The sequence below is a fragment of the Peromyscus californicus genome, unplaced genomic scaffold, assembly GCF_007827085.1.
Source record: "Peromyscus californicus insignis strain IS unplaced genomic scaffold, ASM782708v3 Scaffold_9__1_contigs__length_137607984, whole genome shotgun sequence".
Lineage (NCBI taxonomy): Eukaryota > Metazoa > Chordata > Mammalia > Rodentia > Cricetidae > Peromyscus > Peromyscus californicus.
Genome location: NW_026294617.1, coordinates 82,166,581 through 82,189,733, shown reverse-complemented (window position 1 = coordinate 82,189,733; position 23,153 = coordinate 82,166,581). Strand labels below are relative to the sequence as shown.

Sequence of the window (23,153 nt, the reverse complement as noted above, 5' to 3'; positions counted from 1 at the left end):
TTTGTAAGCTTCATTTAAAAACCTTTACATGTGTTAATTAAAAATAGAGATTAGAAATAGAAATAGGAGATACTTAACATTATTTTATTTATTGGACAAATTTGATTCTTCCTGAAGTTGATTACGTTTGAGCTGTGATTTTTTAAATTTATTATTATTTTTTGAGACAGGTTTGGTGTTTGTTTGTTTGTTTGTTTGTTTTGTATAGCCCTGGATTTCCTGGAACTTGTTCTGTACACCAGGCTGGCCTTGAACACTGGGATCCTCCTGTCTCTGCCTAAGGAGTATTGGGATTAAAGGTGTGTGCCATCACACCCAGCTTGTATATAATTTTTATAACCTTTAGCTACCCACTTTAAAAAATGTATAAGGATGAGCATAAGTTGCTGTTTTTAAAAGGTACCAGAGGGAAAGCTCTTGTTGAATTTTCCTGTGGTTGTGGTTAATTAACAGTGCCTTACTACTGCTTGAACCTAAAAGCTGACATTGTTTGTGTCAGAGAGCCTCTCACACAGTTTACTTTCTCCCAGCTCTCATCTTTTTGGGTTAAGACTTCAAATGCATCTGTATTCTACTTTTTGATCCACTGTGGTAATGACATATCAGTAATGGATCTTTTACCTCAAGTCTGACATTTTGTTGAAGCAGATAACTTTGATTTGCAGAGATAACTGAACCAGTTGTTCTGTTTTCATGGAAATGACGGGGCACAATAAATGGCTTTGTACTCTCCTGTCTAGAGGATGGAGCATTAATACTGTGACTCAGTTTTTGTTGTGCCAGCCAGGCATCAGCCGTCTGGCATTATGACAGGTTTGGTACTGGTTCCCAATGTGAGTATCAAAGAAAAAAGTTGTAAGTAGCCTTAGGATAACACTTTAAAAAGGTTAATTAAAAAATTAAATCTATATAATTCCATCAAAAGTTTAAAAGAGGGCCAGTTTCGATTATTACTTTTTTCTGCTGTGTTCTAGTGGAAGATTCTATTCAGTTTTTTGTTGTTGTTGTTTTTTAATTTTTTCAAACCACTATGCCACTTTGTCTGTACTGGTCTTCTTAAAATTTTTATTTGTTTATCTATTTGTTTGTTAGTTTTTCAAGACAGGGTTTCTTTGTGTAGCCCTGGCTGGCCTGGAACTCATTCTGTATGTAGATCAGGCTGGCCTCAAACTCAGAGATCCACCTGCCTCTACCTTCAGAGTGTTGAGATTAAAGGCATGTACTATCACTGCCTGACCTTTTTTTTTTAAAACAAATAAACAACAGCAAAAAACCCTTTAAACACATTCATGCTCTTTTTCTGGCCATACTTCAATTTTATACATTTCTGTTCTGCTGTTTGCTCTAGAGTTTCACTGTAAACCTGGCCAAAAGCAATCTCAGGACTCATGGTACAGTCTGAGTGTTATTCTTTTTGAAATTTCTTCTACCAAGTAAATTATTCTGTTGAGTTTTAAATTCAGCTTCACTCAAGTTTTAGTGAGCATAATGTAGACAGATTCTTTGCCAAAATATAGCAAGAGTGGTCTCCAGTTCCCAATAGAATTCTTTTTTTTTAAGGTATGATCATTTATTTGTTACCCTTAAAGACTTATTTTTGACTGGACTCAGAAGTAGAAGCCCTCAGAGAGGACAGCCTACGTCTCTTGGAGATCTGTTCCTGGCGCTTTTCTTTGGCTTCCTTCATTCTTTTGGCCAAAAGTTTAGCATATTCTGCAGCCTCCTCCTTGTTTTTCTTGGTTCGTTGTTTCTTTAGAGCAATACGAGGGCGTTTGTGTTGCAGGACACGTGGAGTAACAAGACGCTGAATCTTGGGTGCTTTGGTCCTGGGCTTCTTACCTTCTTTGTTTAACGGCTTTCTGACCACGTATTGGCGGACATCATCTTCTTTAGAGATATTAAAAAGCTTTCGGATTCTGCTAGCTCTTTTAGGTCCCAACCGACGAGGCACAGTAGTATCTGTCAGTCCAGGAATATCCTTCTCTCTTTTTTTTACAATAACCAGGTTGAGAACACTGAGATTGGCATCCACGATGCATCCTCGAACAGACTTGCGCTTCCTCTCTCCACTTCTCCTTGGTCTATAACAAGAATGCCCCTTACTCAACAGCAGGCACACTCTGCCGTGGGTCAACACGCCTTGCTTCATGGGAAAACCTTGTTTGTCATTCCCGCCACTGATTCGGACCACATAGCCCTTGCACTCTTCGCCCAGGGTGTCGGCAGCCACCTCTGTGGCCATGCGCTTCTCGTCGAACGTACAAAGCTTGCGCTCATCGTCCACTTCGATGAGTTTCTGACAGCCGGTAGCGGGGAAGGAGATATTCAGCTTCAACTTGACACAGCCGACCGCCTAGGAGGCGCCACGAAAAAGAGACCCGACTTCAGCTTAACCCAAGTCACATCCCCAATAGAATTCTCATTCCCATCTGAAACCTCACAAGCCTGGTCTTCCTTGTTGGCATTTTTAATCTGTATTCTGTTCTTCAGAACTCTCAGCAGAATTGCCCTTGAAGCTTCTCCCACAGCATTTTAGAACTTCTTTGGCCCTCAACTCTTTCATGGTCTTCTCCCAAACCAATTCCCAAAGCCTGTGAACCAAATGGTAGATTGATTGTAGCAGTGATCCCAGTTTGGGTACTAATGCTGTAGAATTAGTTACCTTTGTGTCACTGTTGCTAAAGTGTTTAACAGAGCCAGGACAGGTAAGATTTGGTTTGATTCATGGTTTCAAGGGATTTTCAGTTTATCATGCCAGGGAAGGCATAGCAAAGTTCATAGCAATGAATGGGGTAGAGGCACCTCAGATCATGGTAAACTAGGAAACAGAGCAACCAGAACTATGGCCTCCATAGACTCTCCCCTAGTGGCCTGCTTCTTCTACCAGCCAGATCCTTTCTCTCAGTTTCCATAGTCTCCTAAGATAGTGTACATGGGAACAAGCACAAAACGGGAGCCTTGGAGGGGCATTGAAAAGGTATGAGGTTTTCTTTTTTTAAAAAAAATATATAGCCGGGCGGTGGTGGCGCACGCCTTTAATCCCAGCACTCGGGAGGCAGAGCCAGGCGGATCTCTGTGAGTTCGGGGCCAGCCTGGGCTACCAAGTGAGTTCCAGGAAAGGTGCAAAGCTACACAGAGAAACCCTGTCTCGAAAAACAAAAACAAAACAAAACAATCAAACAAAAAAAATATATAACTTTTATGCCACAATGTATTTTACCATGAAATGTCTACATGCTAATTATCTAGAAAGCAATACTTTTTACAGTTTTACAAACAGACTACAGTTTGCTTTGTGTGTTCCTGGTCCCTATTGTCTTGATCTGAGGAGCCAGGTAAGCTAATTGTAAGCATGTATATCTTTTTTTATACAACTTTCATGAGGCCTTCCCAAACTGTAGTAGAGCTCCCAATGTAGGAGAATTAATAAGTTACACTGATGTTATGAAGTTAGGTATAATGGGAAATAATCAATTATTGTTAATAGTGTTGACTTAGTTATATTGAATAGTTTATTGGGGGAGGTCACAAAGTTGTCTTTTGGACATTGCTGTAAAAAAGAACTGAGAAATGATCATGCCCATCCCTTGCTTGTAAGGAAAACAAGGTTATATTTTAAAGGTTTCTAGCATCTATATATACAATTTCCAGGCTAGAGATTTATAAAAGAAAAATTGTATGAAGTTTTTAAAGATGTATACAGAATGCTGTCAGCACTTTATAAAAAGATGCATGTGATCAGTAGATGAAAAAGAACTAATAATCATCACACAGCCACAATAGGCATTAAAAATAAACATATGGGGCCGGGCAGTGGTGGCTCACGCCTTTAATTCCAGCACTTGGGAGGCAGAGGCAGGTAGATCTCTGTGAGTTTGAGGCCAGCCTGATCTACAGAGCTAGTTCCAGGATAGCCAGGGCTGTTGCACAGAGAATCCCTGTCTCGAAAAAAACCAAACCAAACCAAAAACCAAAAAATAAACATATGGTCTGCCTATGATGATGCACAACTATAATCTTAGTATTAGGGAGGCGAATCAGGGAAGATCAGAAATTTAAAGATAGCCTGGATTATATAATGAGATCCTGTCTTCAAATAATAATATAAGATAAACATTTTCCTTTTAAAGACCAAAGCTCAAAAGGAGCAGAGATTCTTCAAGAAGAACATGAATGAGTAGATAGCCAACTGCCTGAAAAAAAAATACCCATTTTGGAGTTGGAGATTATTAAACCCAGAGCCTGGATCCTACTGGCAAGTTCTTTTCCACTGACCGACCATATACCATTCTTCTTTTGCTTCTACTATAATGTTGAAGGAAGCTGGGTGTGGGGCACACCCCTTTAATCCTAGCACTCAAAAGGCACAGGAAGGCAGATCTCTGTGAGGTTGAGGCCAGGCTTTTACACATAGTGAGTTTCAGGACAGCCAGGGTTATGTAGAGAGACCCTGTATAAAATAAACCCAATAAACAAACAAACAAATAAATAAATCAAGTTACTTTTCCAACAATGTAAGCTAAAATAATATGAAAGAGGAGAGCTGGGGATTATGCTTTACACCTGGTTTGGGGGTGGGGGTGAATAAGAATATAATATAATTTAGAGGCAGCTCACAACCACCTGTAACTCAAGTTTGAGGTAATCTAAGGTCAGGGTATCTGCACCTATGTGGTGCATGTAGATTCACATAGTTACATATATACAGGTGCACATACATAAATCTGTTTAAAAAGAATATGACTTACTTTAAATGAATTTATATTTTCAAAACTTTAAAGAGAAACAGGGAAGTAGCTCAGTTGGTAGGGTGCTTGTCTGGGATACATTCCATCCCCAGCACTGAATAAACCCGGCATGGTGGTACACACCTGTAATCTTAGCACTCAGAGAGAGGCAGGAGGATCAGAAGTTCAAAAATCACCCTCTACTTCATAGTAAGTTGGGGCCAGCCTGAACTGTTAAAAAGGCTTAAATGAATTCATTTCTGGAATTCAAGAGCCTTAGACATGACCTAAGAATTATTGTAATTTCTCTCCTACCCCCAAATCTTGGAGGAAAATATAAGAAGTACTTACTATGTAAGAAGAAGTTGGAAAGAGAGAAGTGTTCTGTAGATTGTGAAAACACAAGTCTGTTGCCTACTGTAGTCTAATCTCTAATAAAACTTGAATAAATTATTTAAAAACAAATTCCAAGTATTTAGAAAAGAACACTTTATCACCACAAATCAATATGTGTTTCTAGGAAACAAGACACGGCCAGAATGACCTCATTTTTGCTCCCCGCCCCCCAGTTTTGTAATTGCTTCTGGATTAGAAAATAGTAAAGACTTGTTATATCTTGACTTTAGCAAGTAGTTGACAAAGTCTCCTTACTGTCCTTGTCAAAAAGAATGAAGTGTGAGTAGAGTGATTTACAGTTGCTTGTGTGCTGAACCCATGCCAACAGGACTCAGAGTTTATCCAAATAATAACCAGTTACTTTATCCAGTGATTTCTCAATGACAGTTGGTGGTGAATCATAGTTTGCATATGTTCAGTAACTATGGATTTGTAATTGTGAATTCCTGACTAAGAAGTTGTATATTGAAACTTGAGTGCCTGGATTTTTTTTTTTATACAATTGCAATTTTAATTACAGACATTCATCTAGCCAAACTATTTGTCTGATGTATATATTTTTAAATTTCATAAACCAGTTTCACTATTCATAAAATGAAATTAAAGAATAGAAGTCAAAGAGTAATAATTCTTTTTTTTTAAAGATTTATTTGTTTATTATGTATACAGTATTCTGCCTACGTGTATGCCTGTATGCCCGAAGAGGGCACCATATCTCATTATAGATGGTTGTGAGCCACCATGTGGTTGCTGGGAATTGAACTCAGGACTTCTGGAAGAGCAAACCAGTGCTCTTAACCTCTGAGCCATCTCTCCAGCACGAGTAATAATAATTCTTAAAACATAGGCTTGTTAGGTAAGAATGTTCATATTATGAAGACTCTTTTGTTTGTATTTGTTTAATAACATTTGCCCTAGCCCCAAGTAAATGCTTTACATGCACTTGAAATGTCAAGGTTCTGTGAGCTAACCAGTTTTATTAAAGTTTCATTATGTATAAATCACTGATGGTTACAGTAGTTTGTCTTCATTGTCAAAAACAAACAAACAAAAAACAATGATGGAGTTGCTGGAGAGTTAGCTCACCACTTACAAGCACTTACTGCTCTTGCCGAGGACTCTGGTTTGGTTCCCAGCACCCACTTGGTGGTTCACAACCATCCTAACTCCAGTTCCAGGAGATCTGAGACCCTCTTCTTGTCTCTTCCAACACCAGAATACGTGGTGCACATACATACTCATAAGCAAAACACTTTACACATAAAATAAAAGCAAAAAATTATGAGTTTCTAATAGTTCCAGATTTTATTTTCACTTTTAGTGGTGCTAAGCAAGAACTCTACTGTCAGCTCTAGTTGCACATTTTTAATAAAATGCCAATTTTTAATAAAATTGTCTCTCATTGTTTTCTTTGTAACTGCTCATCCCAGTAGAAGTTAATGGTAAAATCAGAGTGTGATTCTAGTTCTGATAATTGTGGGCATTGCTCTTTAAATTTAGCCTTTTCTGTTCTAACTGGCTTTAACATATCAAAGGTTCTTAAAATAAGATTTTAGTTAATGCCATTTCCCCTTAAGAAATTCATCATGCTAGATAATTTGTGATTTAGGACTTTATCTTTTAATTATCTCTAAGCTAAAAGACATTATTTTTGTAACTTAAAATCTAATCTAGGTTTTAAGCATTTTATAGTTATCTCTAAGTTATGCCATATCCTAAAAGTTTTGAGTTTAAGAAAAGGAAATTCTGTTGTGAGCATGGGAGATTTGTCCCCATTACTCATGTCATGTGGTGGCATGGGCAGGGGAGAGGGCACCCACTCCCATCAATGCCCGAGGCAGGTGGAAGAGCCGGCCCTGAGGTTATAAGAGCTAGAGAGAGAGCTGGCCCTGTGTCCCTGCCCCTTCAGCTACAACACTGGGAAGAGTGACTCCTTCACCTCGCCTGGGCTACACAGTAGAGCTGGCCCTGAAGGTGTAGGTGTGGGAGAACTGACCCCAGGAGGTCAAAGTGAGAGAGCTGCCCCTGCCCCTGGTGGTGGTGGAGGGGGAAATGTCAGTCCTGAGGACCCAGGGCTATAGGATTTCCACGATACAGGGCAGCAACCAGGGCAGCAACAGGAAGCCTAGGAAGAGTCCCAGCAAGGGCCCAGCATTGATGGTGTAGCAGAGAGCAGAGGCCTTGAACCAGACCTATGATTCTTTGTGATGAATGCCTGCATGTAAAGCTGTATGGACAAAAGGGGTTTACTGTGTGACTCACTGTATCACACTGCAGCTTCCATGACAAGATTTTCCCTTTCTTCCTTTCTTAAATTTTATTTTGCTTTATTTTGGGAAGGGAGGGAGATAGGTGGGATCGGAAGGCATGATGTGAAAGACACAAAAAATAAATAAAAAAGAAAATTTAAAAAGAGGAAAAGGAAATTATGAGTTATAAAGTGTTGACTCTTTTTTTAGTTATACCTATATTACCTTTTATCAAAGCTAAACCTTTTCCTGAAGATATGTTGGAGAGCCAAGTTTTGGATATTGGAGCCTATGTTATTCTTTTAAATGAAAAAGAAATAGACACATTATCTGTTAAAAAACAAGACAAAACAAACCCTATCCAAGTATCTCAAACACTTTTGGCCATGTAGTTGCAATCCACCAAAGCTTTTGTCTAATGTTTACAAAGAACTTGAGATACCTATTACCAAATTGTAAAAGTACTCAATGAACTCATTATCAGGTTGATTTTTATGAAATGAGTATGGTGCCGTATTGATTATGTATTAGGTTTTATCATCTACTCAGCAATGAATACATGCTGGAGTATACATAAAAAGTAAGACAATATAATTTTGATGGAATTGGGGTGGGACACTAAATGCCTAGGAAGAACATCCTATAAGATAGGATTGTTTTGTATTCATCACTGTAAGTACCTTTAGGGTTATTTGTTTTAATCATAGTGCTCTGTCTCCCCCCTGCTCCCCCAGTGCCTATTTTTGTTAGGAGGAAGAATGGAGTTGTTTTGGTTTGTGTTTATTACTAGGGCCTATGTTATCTCTAAACTTTAGAAACACACTGATTTCCTGGTTATATTACTATCTTTCCAAGTAGGTTCTGTGTATTTATATGTAGTAGAAAGGAACAAAAATGATTAGAGATGAGGTGCTATGGAATGGTAGATAAAAGGATGAACTGATCTGTAGTAAGCTTTTGTTATGAAACCTTGGTGTAAGTATGTTGTTCTAAATAAAATACAGTGTACTCAGCTAGTCATTTCTTATGCAGTGAGATAAAATGTTTTGTCTGAGCATTGATCTTTTCTAATTATCTACAGTCTTGTCTAATAAACAATGTTTGCACTGCCTTTTCATTTAAACTAGTCTTTCTTACAAATTTATATCTTTGAGATTTCTGCAACCTTCTGTTTATTGTTCCTATTCCCCATTTCCCCATAAATTACAGGAAATATTGGACTGTCTTACTTATTCACTCAGTATTTAGGAATCAACAAGTAAACTGACTGTTCTGCCTAGTGACAGGTGGAAGGTCTTTAGCTAGGGCCCTGCACTCCTTCAAAGAGCAGGAGTGCACAGTGAATCAGCTAGGGTTAGAGATTGCCAAAGCTGGAACATGGGGGACCTAGCATCCTGAGCAAGAGTTTGGATTTTTTTTCAAGTGCCACAGAAAGTCATGAGGATGGGGGCACTAACACTGACCTGATCTGTTTTACATCTCCCTGTGGTGCCTGTGTGAGGGGCAGGGAAGAAAGGAGAGAAAATGGATGCTCAGAAGCTGATTAGAAGGCTGCTGGTAGAATTCCAGATGGGAAATGATGGTGGTAGATTAGATTAGAATGGCATTGATGAAAATGGAGAGCAATGGTATATGATTAAGAAGTACAGCTGACAAAAATTGCTAATAGTTAGACCTAGAAGACAGAGGTGAAAAGAGAAATCAAAGATGGCTTTTAGATTTGGGGATTGTTCTTCCAGCTGGTGGTGCTGCTGTTTGCAAAGAAAGAGAAAACTGGGGAGATGGTGGAAGAGTCTTGTTTTGTCTGTTTGAAATTTGAGGTGCTTATCTGAAATTTCCAGATATAACATCTGCAATGTATATGAGTGAGGTGGGAGTTGAGTAGAGATAACTGAAGGATGAACATAGGATCTGAATTTGGAGCTTTTAGGATATAGTGGCATTTAAAGCCATGACACTGAATGAAATTACTTTGAATGTTCATCACATTCTCTGCACTATATATTCTCCTGTCACATAAAATTATACGCACATTACATTGTAGTCATTTATTTGAATTACAGTACCTATAATATACTTACCTTCTTGTAGATAAAATACTGATTTCCTTGTGCTGTTATTAGCTAAATGATTTAAAGATATTTGATCACTATTTTATGTACTTAAATGAATATCTAATAATTACATTTTGTTTTTTTTTTTAAAGGCAAAGTCATAAATAAAGATTTGCGGCACTACCTGAGTCTTCAGTTTCAGAAAGGATCAATTGACCACAAACTTCAGCAAGTCATCAGAGATAATCTCTACTTAAGAACTATCCCATGTAAGTACACGATGGCATAAGAGAAATGAGACAGAAATATCTTTACTTAAACATCTAGAAATAATTTAGTGAAGTATTTAAAAAAGGAGAAAAGATTTGAGCAATGAGTAAAAGGACTTGCTGCCAAGCATGAGTATGATTTCCCAAACCTGTAGCTGAAAGCTTTCCTGTGTCCTGCCTGGTCTGCAGCCACTCAGACCCAAGTAAACACACAGAGGCTTACATTATTTTTAATATAAATAAAAAAGCCATGGCAGGCTTCCTGCTAGCTAGCTCTTATATCTTAAATTAACCCATTTCTATTAATCTATGTTTTGCCACATTTTCTGTGGCTTTACTTGTGTCCCATTGCATGTTGCTCCTTGGGCGGCTCGCTGGCATCTCTCTCTGCCTTCTTCCTGTCTCTTTCTTTGAATTTCCCACCTGCCTCTAAGCTAACTTGCCATAGGCCAAATGACTTCATTTATCAACCAATCAGAGCAATACATATTTGCAGCGTATAGAAAGATATTCCCCCATCACAAACCTACCTGGTAGAAGAAGAGAACCAACTCCTACAAGTTGTTGTCTGACCTCCACACATGGCATGTACCTACACACACACATACACACACACACACACACACACACACACACACACACACACACACACACAATATAAAAAAATGAAATTGTGAAGACTAATGTGGAGACAAAGAATGAAACAAAAGTTGAATGAGGAGAAAATTCTTCTGAAGACTGTATATGGTCATTTTAAGTAGAAAAATGTTGAAGATTCCATATTGTTACTTCTACCAAAGTGATGACCACAATTTAAAAATATGTACTTGCTTGCTCTTTTAAAAAAAAGTTTAAATTTTTTTTTATTATTTTGCCTGCATATATGTCTGTGCACCACATTCACCCAGTACCCTCTAAGGCCAGAAGAAGGCATCAGATTTCTTAGGGATGTCATGTCTGTGCTGGGGATCAAACCCTGGTTCCCTGGGAGGGCAGCCAGTGCTCTTAGCTGCTGAGTCTTTGCTACAATTCCTGTTTACCAGTTCTTAACTAGATTTTATTCCTAAAAAAAAATTTTGAAAGCTAATGCCTTGTACACTAAAAACAAGTATTTTATTAAAACATTACTAACTATAAAATCTACTCATTCCCCAGTGAAGGAAGGAAGCATACATTGCCTTCTGTGTGTAATTTATTTTGAATTTTTATCTACCTATTGGTCTTAATACAGAGTCTGGATATTGATGTTCCGGTACTTTTTGTTTTTAATGTATAATGAGAAGTCATACATGCTAAGTTTTGGCTTCAGTAAAGTATGGGTCTGGGGAAGAATAAAAAAATAGTAAATAAAAGGCATGTAAAAGCATCTTTTTTTTTGGTTTTGTTTTGTCTTAGTTACATTTCTATTGCTGTGAAGAGACATCATGACCAGGGTAGCTTATGCAAGAAAACTTTTAACTGGGGGCTTGCTTACCATTTCAGAGAGTTAGTCTATGTTAGTACATAGAGAGAGCATGGCAGCTGGCAGGCAAGCATGGCACTGGAGCATTAGCTGAGAGCTTATGTCTTATCCATAAATGAGAGAGATGGAGGGAGGTAGAGAAAGAGTGAGTGAGCTGTCTGAATGGCCTGCGCTTTTGAAACTTCAAATCCTAAACCCTGTAACACATCTCCTAATTCTTCCCAAAAGTTCCACCAACTGGTGACCAAGCATTCAAATATATGAACCTATGGGTTTCATTCTCATTCAGACCACCACAGTTTCCCCTTCAGTATATTTGTAGATTTTTGTAGATAGTAGCTTTCATTCTGGAGTTCTTGGTTGCCTTTTTTTTTCTTTTTTCTACTCTTAGAGAGCCACTTCATTTAGTTGCTATTTGAATTTCCCTGAAATTCAAATGGCACTCAGGCAGTAGCTGCCTCCTTCCCAGTGTAAGATCACTTGCTTCTCCTTCAACCGAGCCTGTCTTTTGGGGTAATTTTAAGTCTCGTCTGTATTCGAAGTCCACACCAGACCCTTGACTGTTTGTCAGCCTAAGTCTTCCAGACTGTAGGATAAAGTTCAGAATCCTTAACCTGATTCAAAGTGTTTGTTTTTAAGTAACTGCTTATCCATACTTTGTTTTTATAAATCTCCTTTGCCCGGGTTCAGAATAGCCACTCTATCTAATTTGTGTTTCCATGATGTGTCATTGCCAATCTTTTTATTCTTAAAGTTTCTGAATTTGTTTTGCAGATCATTGTGAATTTACTCAGTAGCCAGTGTGAAACTACTGAACGGTTATTATCTAGCCTCACTGTCTGTTCTATCAGGTGCTTTCTATAGAAGCCGTTTGCTTTCCAGTTGATTTGGTGTTTCTGTTTAGAAAGATTTGTCTGTTTATCCTACTGATCAGCTTTATATTGTTCTGTGATATTCTCCCCCCCCCCTTGTTGTGTTTTTGTCCCGTGTTAGTAGTATATCTGTTTTTTCAATAGGTCAGAAGACTTACTCTGTTTTGCTTGTTTTCTTCATTCTTACTCTGATTCCCCTGCCCCCCCAACCTTGAGCTCACCACACTGCCAAGGTAATTTTGAACTTCCACTCCTCCTCCCTCCATCTTCTGAGTGCTGAGGTTAAAGGTGTGTTATTAGTACACCTTTATTTTTTTTTTTTAATGTAATGCTAGAAATTAAACTCAGGGCTGGTACATACTAGGGAAGCATTCTACCAACAAAGCTACATCACCAGCTCATTTACCCTGCTTTTTGATACTTGAGTTGTGCTTATATTTTTCAAAACAATTGTACTCTCCCCTTTATAGTCATCATTTACTCATATTCTTTGAGTAGCTACATATGTAATCTCACCACCAATCCCCTTATTGTTATTTTATTTTTGCAGTAATTGTGATTGTCCAAAGCTAGTTCTATGCTAGGTTTCCCAAGAAAAGTTCTTAGCAGTTTGTGGCTTTTATACTTTGACGTTCATTTGGATAGATATTAAATTTTGGATCTTATTTTTTTTTCCTTAACTGTGTTAAGTGTAGCAAGCAGTTATCTAATTGTCTCCTGGCATAAAGCCTTGCTTTAAAAGGTTTGATAGCAATCTGATTTTCAGTCCTTCTTAAGTACTTAGTGTTGTGTCTGTTGAACATCTCTGGATAGCGTTTTAGTTCATAACCTCATTTGATTGAAACAAACTCATAAATAAAAAAAAAAATCACATAGCTAGATTAAGGTAGCCACTCAAACACTTGCCCAGTCCCAACTTGAGACGTTTCAATAACTTGTATACAGTTAGGATGGCCATCTTATAACTATGTAGCATTGCTTAGGGTTTTACACTTTCACTCTGAATTAGGGCCTTTCCAATGATCCTCCACAAACAGGACAAAACACAACAGAACTGAAACTAGAAAAACAATTGATTTTACATCCTCTGTCAGGACTCATGTGTCCTTGTGCTTACATTCCATTTTTCCTCGCCATCTAATACTATCTAATACTATCTTTTCTTATTCTAATTTAAAAATACCTTTATTATAAAAAAAACTTGCAAATAAATAATTTACCAAAATTAATCAGACCCAAAGTCAGTACATCTGAGTGAACTTCTATACAGTTTGAATAGCCATGTCAATGGAAGCTGTGTAGCTTCATACTGTATTTACACTCTCACTATTGAATATATTTTTATGCACTCGCCCACCACCAAAACCACAAGAAAACAAGAAAGGCTAAATATTAGGGGACAAGGAAGGACTGAATGCAGTTAAGGGACACCTGTTATAAAAGAGGCTAGCTGGGCGGCGTTGGTGGTACACACCTTTAATCCCAGCACTCGGGAGGCAGAACCAGGTGGATCTCTGTGAGTTCAAGTCCAGCCTGCTCTACAGAGCAAGATCCAGGAAAGGCACCAAAACTACACAGAGAAACGCTGTCTCGAAAAATCAAAAACAAACAAACAAATAAATAAATAAATGAATAAGGCTATGCAGTTAATTATTTTTTCTGGTTCTGTCACAGATTTTTTTTTCCAGGATGATGTTTCTAAGTTTCATAGCTTTAGAGCTCCCTTTTCCCTTGTTGAAATACATTATAGAAAATAAAGACGTGCCTCCTAAGACTGTCTCCGTACTGTCCTCTGCCCTTTTAGTTGTTGCTTTATCATCTCAGGTTTGCATTTCTCCTCAGTGTGATATTTTGTCCTAGAAAGAAGCTATAATCTAAATAGTTTTGGTTCATAGAGTCTAAGTAGTTGCAGCCTTTCAGAGCTTAATAGGACTTCTTAGCTTACTCACAAATTGAAATGTCTAAAAATTCCTTTCTGAACCTAGAAACAATGGCACATTAGTAGCATTTAGCAAGCTGAGTGGTCACTTCTGATATCCAAATACCGTTCTGACTGAGAGACTCCCTATGTGTGTGGAGAAAATTCTGAGAACAGGTCAGAGACAATAAAAATGTAAGTGAGTCTAAAGTATCGAGTTGTGTCAGAAGGCATTTAATGTTGAAAACACTATACAGACATTCCAGAATTACATAGAAGCCACAAAGAAGAGGAGTTCACTGACCGAAGTCTGAGCTCACTAGAAGAGAGAAGTGTGGGAGGGTGAGTGGCTCGCGAGCGGACAGGCACTCCTGTGGGAGATGTTTGACTACAGTCCAGCAGGGTCATGGTTCCTACAAGATGAAGAGGTTGTGCAGTGAGGAGTCCTGTGGTATCATTTACTCAGCTTTCTGTCTAAAAGCATTTTCTGCACCACAGCATCAAGGGGAACAGGGCAAAAATGGCAGGCCTTGAGCAAAGAGAAAGACATTTAGATTCAGGACGTCTACAGTGTCGGGAGAACTCTCTGCACACTGTAGGGTTAGCCATTCCCAGTGCTTCCTCAGGACTTAGAGACATTTGAATTCTACCCAGCCTGAGCAGAGAGACCCTACTTGAACAAAGTTAAATTAAGCAAGCCCTCAAAGGATCAAGTGAATATGCAGTAACTCATCTGCCAGAAAGAGGGAGATTGTTTTTTATGTGACAACCAAATAGAGGCATCAGATATTAAAATATGTGTGTCTAACATCTAATAAAATCACTAGACATGAAAACAATAGGAAAATACGATCTAGATGACTTTCCACAATAAAAATGAGCTGACAGAAAAAAATACAGAAATGATACATGTTACAATATTACCACACAAGGATTTTTAGAGTTTTTAAAATATGTTCAAGAATTAAACCATTAAATGAACACAGTGAAGAGAAAATGTAACAGCAAAAAGAAGTAAAACTTAAAATAAAACTCACTGGACAGATGTGAAAACAGATTCCAGAATGCAGAAGTAAAGATCAATGAGTGTGAACACAGCAATATAAACTAATTAAACCAAACCTAGAGAAGAAAGAAGCGGAAAGGAGTCAGAGTTCTGCCATCATTGGCTAACTGCCAGTCAGCTTGCCTTTGTCACAAACAGGTTGGACAAGATAGAAGTAATGTATGGTGGACACTGAAACGGAGATAGAACCATGCCGTATTCATATTTAGCCATAGAACCGTGTAACAAGCCATGATGAAGAAAGCAGGAAAAACACTTTAAAAATTAGCTGAATTCTTGCTAAATTTTGTAAAAACTAAACTTGCAAATTTAAGAAGCCCACAGACTCCAAGCAGAAGAAACTTAATAGAATCATACCAAGGCCTATCATAATCTAATTGCTCAAAACCGGAAACCAAGAGAAAATGTAAATTGAGACAGAGAGGAAGATACTTTGCATTCAAGGGAGCAAAGGATTGCTACAGATATATCAACTGGAATAGCACCTAATAATTGAAATCTTTAATACACTAAAAAGAAAAATGCCAATATATATTTCTCTGTATAACAGAAATATCTTTTAAAAGTTGATTATTTTTTTCAGACAAAAAAGTGGAAGAATTTTTCAGCAACAGAATTATTGTAAGAAATAGTAAAGGAAATTCTGCAAGTAGAAGTGAAATAATAACAATTATAGTTTAGGATTTCATATCCTCTTTTAGTAATTTTTAAATTAAAATTAAAAAATCAAAATAAATAGAAAATAAGAACAGTACTCCATTATCATGAGTAGTTGCTATTTATTAGAATGTGCTTCCCAACACAGTAAAGTGCGCATTCTTTCCTAGTGGATATGGAATGCTGTAAAAAAGAGACTCAATGACTGTAAGGATGTTTATATCATGTAAAATATGTTACCTGACTACAATGGGAATTAAATTAGAAATTATTAACAGAGTAGAATCTAGAAAATCTCCAGATATTTAGAAATTTAATAATATAAATAACCTGTACATTAAAAAAAATCACCAGAGAAATTTTTTAAAAAACATAGCAGAAACTTATCTACATTGAATCAAAATTTTAGGCTAGTTAGAGCGCCATTTAGATGAAAACGTAATACTAAATATGTCTATTAGTAAATTACAAAGCTGTCAGATGACACAAACATTTGTCTGAAGAATGGGAAGAAAAAGAGCAGGGTAAAGCAAAATTAGCTAGGAAGAAAATGAATAGAGTAAAAACAAAAAAAATGAATGAAATAGAAAATAAAGAAAAACAAACTCAACACGAATTTTATTTTATTTTTTATATCAGTATGATTAATGATCTTGTAACAAAACTACTCAAGAAAAAGAGAATGAGAAATCAGCATAAGGATGAAGTCATGGTGTCAGTAAGAACCCTCTGTATTTTAGGTGAACATTGAAGAACATTCTGAGCAACCCCCCTCCCCCAAGACAGGGTTCCTCTGTGTAACAACCCTGGCTGTCTCTGAACTCTCTTTGTAGCCCAGGCTGGCCTTGAACTCACAGAAACCAGCCTCCCAAGTGCTGGAATTAAAGGTGTGCACCACCATGCCCAGCTTCATTCTGAGCAATTTTATACTGAGATAAACCTTGCAACTTACACGAATTGAACAAATTCTTCAGGAGATAAAACTACTAATGCCCATTCTAAAAGATACAGATAATCCAACACTTTTTTTAAATAAATAATTTTTGTTTGTGACTTCAAACCTCAGACGCAGATAGTGGGTAAATCCCCCCAAAAAATTAGGAAAAGAAAAAATAATTCTATACAACATTTTCTGAAAAAATGGAAGGAGGGGCTTGAATAGTGTTTGGTGCTGTTCTTTCAGAGGATCCAGGCTTGAGTCCCAGTATCAACGTGACAGCTCACAACTGCCCGTAACTCTAGTGCCTTGTAATCCAGTGGCCTCTTCTGACCCGTGTGGGCAGTAGGCATGAACGTAGTGCATAGACATACTGCAGGTAAAGCACTCATAATATAAAATGAATCCATTAATAAAAATGAAAGGGAGCATTTCCAAACTCATTCTGTTATTTGAACATTATTATAATTGAACAAAAACAAACATTAAAAACAATAGTAGACTCCAAATTTTCATGAACTTTGATCCAAAACATTTAGTAATATTTCAGTAAATCAATATATGACAGTATGTAAAAGGATGTGTTATAACTAATTAGGGCTTGTTCCAGAAATGCAAGGTTAGTGTGTAACTTGAAAATTAATGTTATGACAAATACAGGAGAAAAAATGGTATCTTAATGTATTTAGAACTTCTTATACTAAAATTTAATTCCATTAATGTTAGACTTTCTCAGAAAACTAGTTATTGCTCATTGCCTCTTTGTGCCAAGTCTATTATTTCTTGCCTGCCTGTGGTACTGGGAAATTACTCTCCTACCCTCCTGTCCAGGGCTCAGCTTTGCCACTAGAGGGCACAGGAAGGAGTCTCGAAAAATAGAGGTTTCTTTCCTGGGTTTCAACCTTGGTTTTTGTCCTTTTGCTTTTGTCTTGCAAAAAAAGATACCCAGTTAAGTGCAGCAGTACCCTAGTAGTCAGCGTCTCAGTGGAATTTCAGTGATGCCGGTGAGGGCCTTCTCAGCATAAACAGCAGCCCCCTCACAGTAGCTCCTGCATTCACCCAGTATACCCACTGATTGTTGTGTTGTGGCGGTTCCTGTGGACTCAGCCACCCTCCTAGATTGATACAGTAGCACCTCCAAGAGGTTTCTGACCAGTCCAGCCAGTGTTCTAGTTGGTTTTCTATTAACCTCAAAACACACTCTACCTACCACCATTGCATGGGCAGCTTGCTGGTGAATCACTTCAGTACCTCAGACAGTTAGTTCTCTGCCTGTCAGCCTTGACCCACTGAGCCAATACTGTCTCCAAAGCAAGCCACCAAGATTCTGTACTCAGTGAGCTGTTACCACACCTGCTTGAACGAGATCTGAAATAGAGATTTTAGGAGTGTTCCTCTATTGCAGTCTGTTCACCACTGGGAATTCTTCCTCAGGTGTAGGACAGTCAGTATTTTTCAGAGTTAAGCTTTTAGCTCTACTTTCAGAATTCTTTTTAAATCTCAGTTAATTCTTTTTAAATACTGTTAATATTTCTTTAAATCTTCCCTTTTCAAATTACATGTGATTTCTTTCTCCTTTCTGGATCATGACTGACAAAGAATTGGTACTGATAATAGTCCCAGGAGACAGACTCTCCAAGAAGGAATCTTGAGAGGGCTTTTGGTTGTATTTTTGGTCTAGAACCAGTGCTGAGTTCTTTGCAGTAGGTAAGTAGGTGACATGTAGCTCATGACAGACCAGGGCACTGCAGTTTAATCATGGTATACCTGTGGTTGACTATGACAAAATGCCAAATGAATCTAGTACCTTGGGAGCCCAAATGGCTGCTGCACTTGGTTGGTGTAACAGTAATAATAGCTACAAAGAGCTCCATTGTGATATGAGCTGGAGTGTTGCAGAGGGAATCCTGTGCTACAGAGAGAAAGTAGTATGCTTTGGTCTAATATTTTATTATAATGAACTAAGAAAGTTTTTATAACTTTCAAATGGTCTCTACCCAATATCGATACTTAATATAGAAAATCTGTTTTAAAACGTTAGTACAATATAAGTGCCAAGTAAATAATTGAAAGCCACATGTGGTGGCTCATGCCTGCAATCCCAGCACGTGGGAAGCTAAAGCAAGAGGATGACAGCAAGTTCAAGGAAACACTTTGTAAAATTTGTGAAGATAATGACATAAACTGTGAATTTTTCACTCCCAAAATGAAAGTGTAAGACATAGTAAGTATCCATTATATTATTTGATGATTATCTTAGTTAGAGTTTCTATTGCTTCGGCGAAACACCATGACCGAAAAGCAAGTTGGGGAGGAAAGGGCTTATTTGTCTTATATTTCCACATTGCTGTTGTACACTGAAGGAAGTCAGGACAGGAACTCAAACAGGACAGGAACCGGGAGACAGGAACTGATGCAGAGGCCATGGAGGGATGCTGCTTACTGACTTACTTCCCCTGGCTTGCTCAGCCTGCTTTCTTAAAGAACCTAGGATTACCAGCTGAGGGATGGCACTACCCACCATGGGCTGGGCCCTCCCCTGTCAATCACTAATTGAGAAAATGCCTTACTGTTAGATTTCGTGGAGGCATTCCTCAACTGAGGCTCCTTCCTCTCTGATGACTCTAGCTTGTATCAAGTTAACAAACAAAACTGGCTAGTACAATGATCTTTGATCTTAAGTGACAAATATTCCAGATATAGAAAAAATTTCTTTGATTTTATAGTGACAATCTCAATTAGTTAAAAGAATGTCCAAAAAAAGTCTTCACATTGGACATTAGATTACAGGTTGTATCATAGAATTTTTTAATGATGAAAACATTTTGTCTCTTTTGAGTTTGGTTTTACCTTGAATTGCTAGTGCTTTTACTTCAAATTATCAGTTTTTTATATCATATAGTGGTGTTCCACATTATTTACTGCTTCTCTTTGTATTTCTTCTGCTACAATATCAATGAAGGATTGAACTGAGAAGCAAATACTCATAGTGGAAAATGCTGGGGGATATTACTGCGTGGTATTCAAATAAATAACCTTCAGATCTCCCAGCAAGGTTGATAGTATTACATGGAGTCCCGTGTTGAAACTGCCAATTTAAGGACTTAGTTTCCAAAACCTGTTATTTCTTGAAATGTCACCCATTGGATTTGTATGAAGTATAGTTATACATATCATTTTGATGTTGCTTTTGTAAGAAAGACCTACCATTAGCAGACAGGGCCTCACAAACACACTTGTAGGAATAGCTGCCAGTGAGAATTACTGTATAGATTTTAAATGTTGCTCTCACACATGCTTCTGTCCTTTTGCCTGGAAATAGCAGCCCGAACAGTGGGCACTGGCTTTCAGTATTGTCTGCTTCTACTCTCAGTGGAAATAAGCTCTACATCAAATTGTTAAGATTTAATTCTCATAGAATTGGAATGTAATTTATCTCATTTTTCTCATCAACTGATCTTATTTTTTAGGAAGTTTCACCAGTAAACTCCAAAGTAGAAGTTCCAAATGTAAACACTAATATAAATCAATTGTGGTTCTTATATGCTTGTAGGACTATAGAATGGTTCATCTTCTTAGGCAAATAATTTGATATTTTCATATAAAATTAAATATACATTTACCACATGATCCAGCACTTCCACTCTTAGACATTAACCCAAAATAAATTTAAATACATCTATTTGAAGACTTATAAGTTCTTGGCTCCTATAGTTGTACAGCCAAAATTGTAAAATAGCCCCAGTGCCCATCAGTGGTAAACAGATCATCAGATATTAGTATCTCTTTACACAGGCTTTCTACTCATAAGTAAAAGAGAATTTACCACCAAAAAAAATTTTTTTTTTTTTTTTTTTTTTGAGAAAGGGTCTCTCAGTGTAGCCCTGGCTGTCCTGGAACTCTCTTATGTAGACCAGGCTGGCCTCAAACTCAGAGAGTTTGCCTGCCCCTGTCTCCCAAGTGCTGGGATTAAAGGCGTGCACCACCATGCTTAGCCTTTAGAACTTTAACAACCCAATAAACTAAATGGACCTAACGTTTGTATACAGAGCTCCTACACAACAGTAGCAGCATACATTCTCAGGCCATGCACACAATCTGTGACAAACTGTATGCTCTATGACAGGCCTCTAGCTCTTATATCTTAAATTAACCCATTTCTATTAATTAGAAATTTCTTTTAGTTCTATTAAAAGCCACATGTTCTGTGGCTTACCGGTCTGCTGGCATGTTGTTCCTTGGGTGGCCGGCTGGCATCTCTCTCCAGACTCTGCCTTTCTCTTTCCTGTCTCTCTCCTTTCCCGCCTGCCTTTAAGCTGCCTTGCCATAGGCCAAAGCAGCTTATTTATTAACCAATGGGAATAACATATATTCACAGCGTACAGAAAGATATCCTACAACAATTTTGTTGTTGTTGTTATTGTATTGGAAATGAGGGTGCATGCACTCTAAGTGTGCATGTAGAGAACAACTTTTGGGAGGGGGTTCTCTCCTGCTACGTTGGAATTTGGGGATCAGACTCAAGTCAGCCGGCTTGAGTGGCTAATACTTTTACCTGCTGAGCCATCTCACTTGACCTAAATTACGTTTTTCCTCTTTGAAAGTTTTGTACAACATGTTTGGATCATATTTACCCCTCCCTTACCTCTTAAACAGATTTACCCTTATCTTCTCTCTATTTACCCAATTTTGTGTCTTTTTTCCCCTCTTCCATCAAGACACAATATGTGTTGCTCCAAAACTCTTGGATGTGTGGTCTTCCACTGGAGCACAGTCCACTTCCCAGGGGTTACACCCTAAGAGAAAACTCTCTCCCTCTCCCACAAGCTAGCAGTTACCAATAGCTCCACGCTAGAGGTGGACTTTCATGCCCAGCTCCCATCTTCATTTTGGATTTAGTCTAACCTGGGCATGCCCAGAGTTCGTGTATACTGTTGGGACCATTATCAGTTTGCATGTACAGTTGTCCTGTTATGCCCAGAAGACACTATGTCTTTGTGCTCATCTACTGTCTTTGGCTTTTGCACTGTTTTCTGCCCCTTTGGCAATGATCCTTGAGCCTTGGGAGTAGAGGCATGGTATATATGTTCCTTTTAGGGCTAAGCATTCTGCAGTCACTTAGTTTCCATATCTTGACTTGATATGGGTCTCTGTGTTTATCACCATCTTTTACAAATGGAAGCTTCTCAGATGAACGTTGACAGATGCATTGATCTAAGGGTTTAAGTATTCAGTTTAGTACTTTATCCATTCAGTGAAACATTCAGTTGTAGGTTCTCACCTAGAACTTGGGACTTGTCTAGCCTGTCCTTGGTGTGATAATGGTACCAAGTATGGGTTTCCTTTTGTGGAGCAAGTCTTAAATATAATCCGGAAGTAGTTGATTAATCTTATTTTGTCTATGCCATTATTACACCAGTGAGCCTGTCTTGCCAAACTAGTCATTGTTGTATCTCTCAGGATTCATAGCTGAGTATGATTGATGTTTAATGATCCCATCCACCTCTCAACACTGTTACATTGGGGGCCAAGGCTTAACTTGAGTTGAGATGGAGATAAGCCATCTGCAAATTATAGTAGCCAATCAGCATATAAAAAATGTCTAATCTCCTAATGCAGTTCTACATTAAATATGTGATGAGGTGCCTTGAAATACTCAGTTTACTGGCAAAGGTTTCAAAACCCAATAACAAGTGTCCTGTGTGGACACACAGGAGAATTGATAATGGATAATTCCAATCAAATGAAGTTATAAACCAGGCAAAGCACAGTTTCTTAGAAATACATGCCGGGCGGTGGTGGCGCACGCCTTTAATCCCAGGACTCGGGAGGCAGAGCCAGGCGGATCTCTGTGAGTTCGAGGCCAGCCTGGGCTACCAAGTGAGTTCCAGGAAAAGGCGCAAAGCTACACAGAGAAACCCTGTCTCGAAAAACCAAAAAAAAAAAAAAAAAAAAAAAAAAAAGAAATACATTATTTAGTTGCTTTTGAGAGAGAAGTAGAAAGGAAGTCAACCTCACAAGTATCTAGATGGTAGTTACTTTGGGAATGGAAAGGATGAAAGGCTTATTGAAGCACACAAAAAGTCTGTTTTAGAAATGTTTTTTGTTGGTTTGGTTTGGTTTTTCAGACAGGGTCTCACAATGTAACCCTGGCTGGCATGGGACTTGCTATGTAGACCTGGCTGGCCTTGATCTCACAGAGATCTGCATGCCTTTGCTGCCCAAATGCTGAGATCTAAGTTATGTGCACCACAGTAAGCTAGAAATATTTTTATTTTCATCTGAATTGATTTGCATCAATTTAAATTGTTAAAAGCATATTTTGTGTACTTTTCTGTGGACCTCAGACTAAAACAAAAAATGAGAGTGATCTATCACATCATACTCTTCATTGAGTTAAACGAAGTAGAGATTAGCTTTGAACATAGGAAATTGTCTTATTGAGTGATTGGGGCAAAGATATGATTACAGTGTGCTGAAGAGAAAATGAGGGGAGGAAGTGGAACCTCTTTGTAAAAAGGAGAAATGTACTAAGTAACTTGTACA

General features: G+C 38.0%; 2 protein-coding genes across 4 annotated transcripts in view; one reads left to right on the top strand and one right to left on the bottom strand.

Moving 5' to 3' along the window:
• Magi3 (membrane associated guanylate kinase, WW and PDZ domain containing 3) overlaps nt 1-23,153 on the top strand; it is a 224,258-nt gene that overhangs the window by 104,161 nt on the left and 96,944 nt on the right. For all 3 annotated transcript variants that reach the window (XM_052730272.1, XM_052730273.1, XM_052730274.1), the window contains exon 2: nt 9,579-9,695. In XM_052730272.1, the coding sequence (XP_052586232.1) occupies nt 9,579-9,695 (117 nt within the window). The remainder of the gene's footprint in view (nt 1-9,578; nt 9,696-23,153) is intronic.
• Nucleotides 1,592-4,289, bottom strand: LOC128105844 (40S ribosomal protein S6-like). Its single transcript, XM_052731159.1, has 2 exons — nt 4,254-4,289; nt 1,592-2,353 (listed from the first exon to the last, which is right to left on the bottom strand). Exons 1-2 carry the CDS (start codon nt 4,287-4,289, stop codon nt 1,592-1,594), a joined length of 798 nt encoding a protein of 265 aa, XP_052587119.1.

What these genes read in the sequence shown, in the direction of transcription:
- LOC128105844 (XM_052731159.1), bottom strand. Translation starts at nt 4,289, where the DNA reads ATGGTATATGGTCGGTCAGTGGAAAAGAACTTGCCA. An exon ending in CAGTGGAAAAGAACTTGCCA is followed by an intron (nt 2,354 to 4,253) that starts GTAGGATCCAGG and finishes GGCGCCTCCTAG; the next exon opens with GCGGTCGGCTGTGTCAAGTT.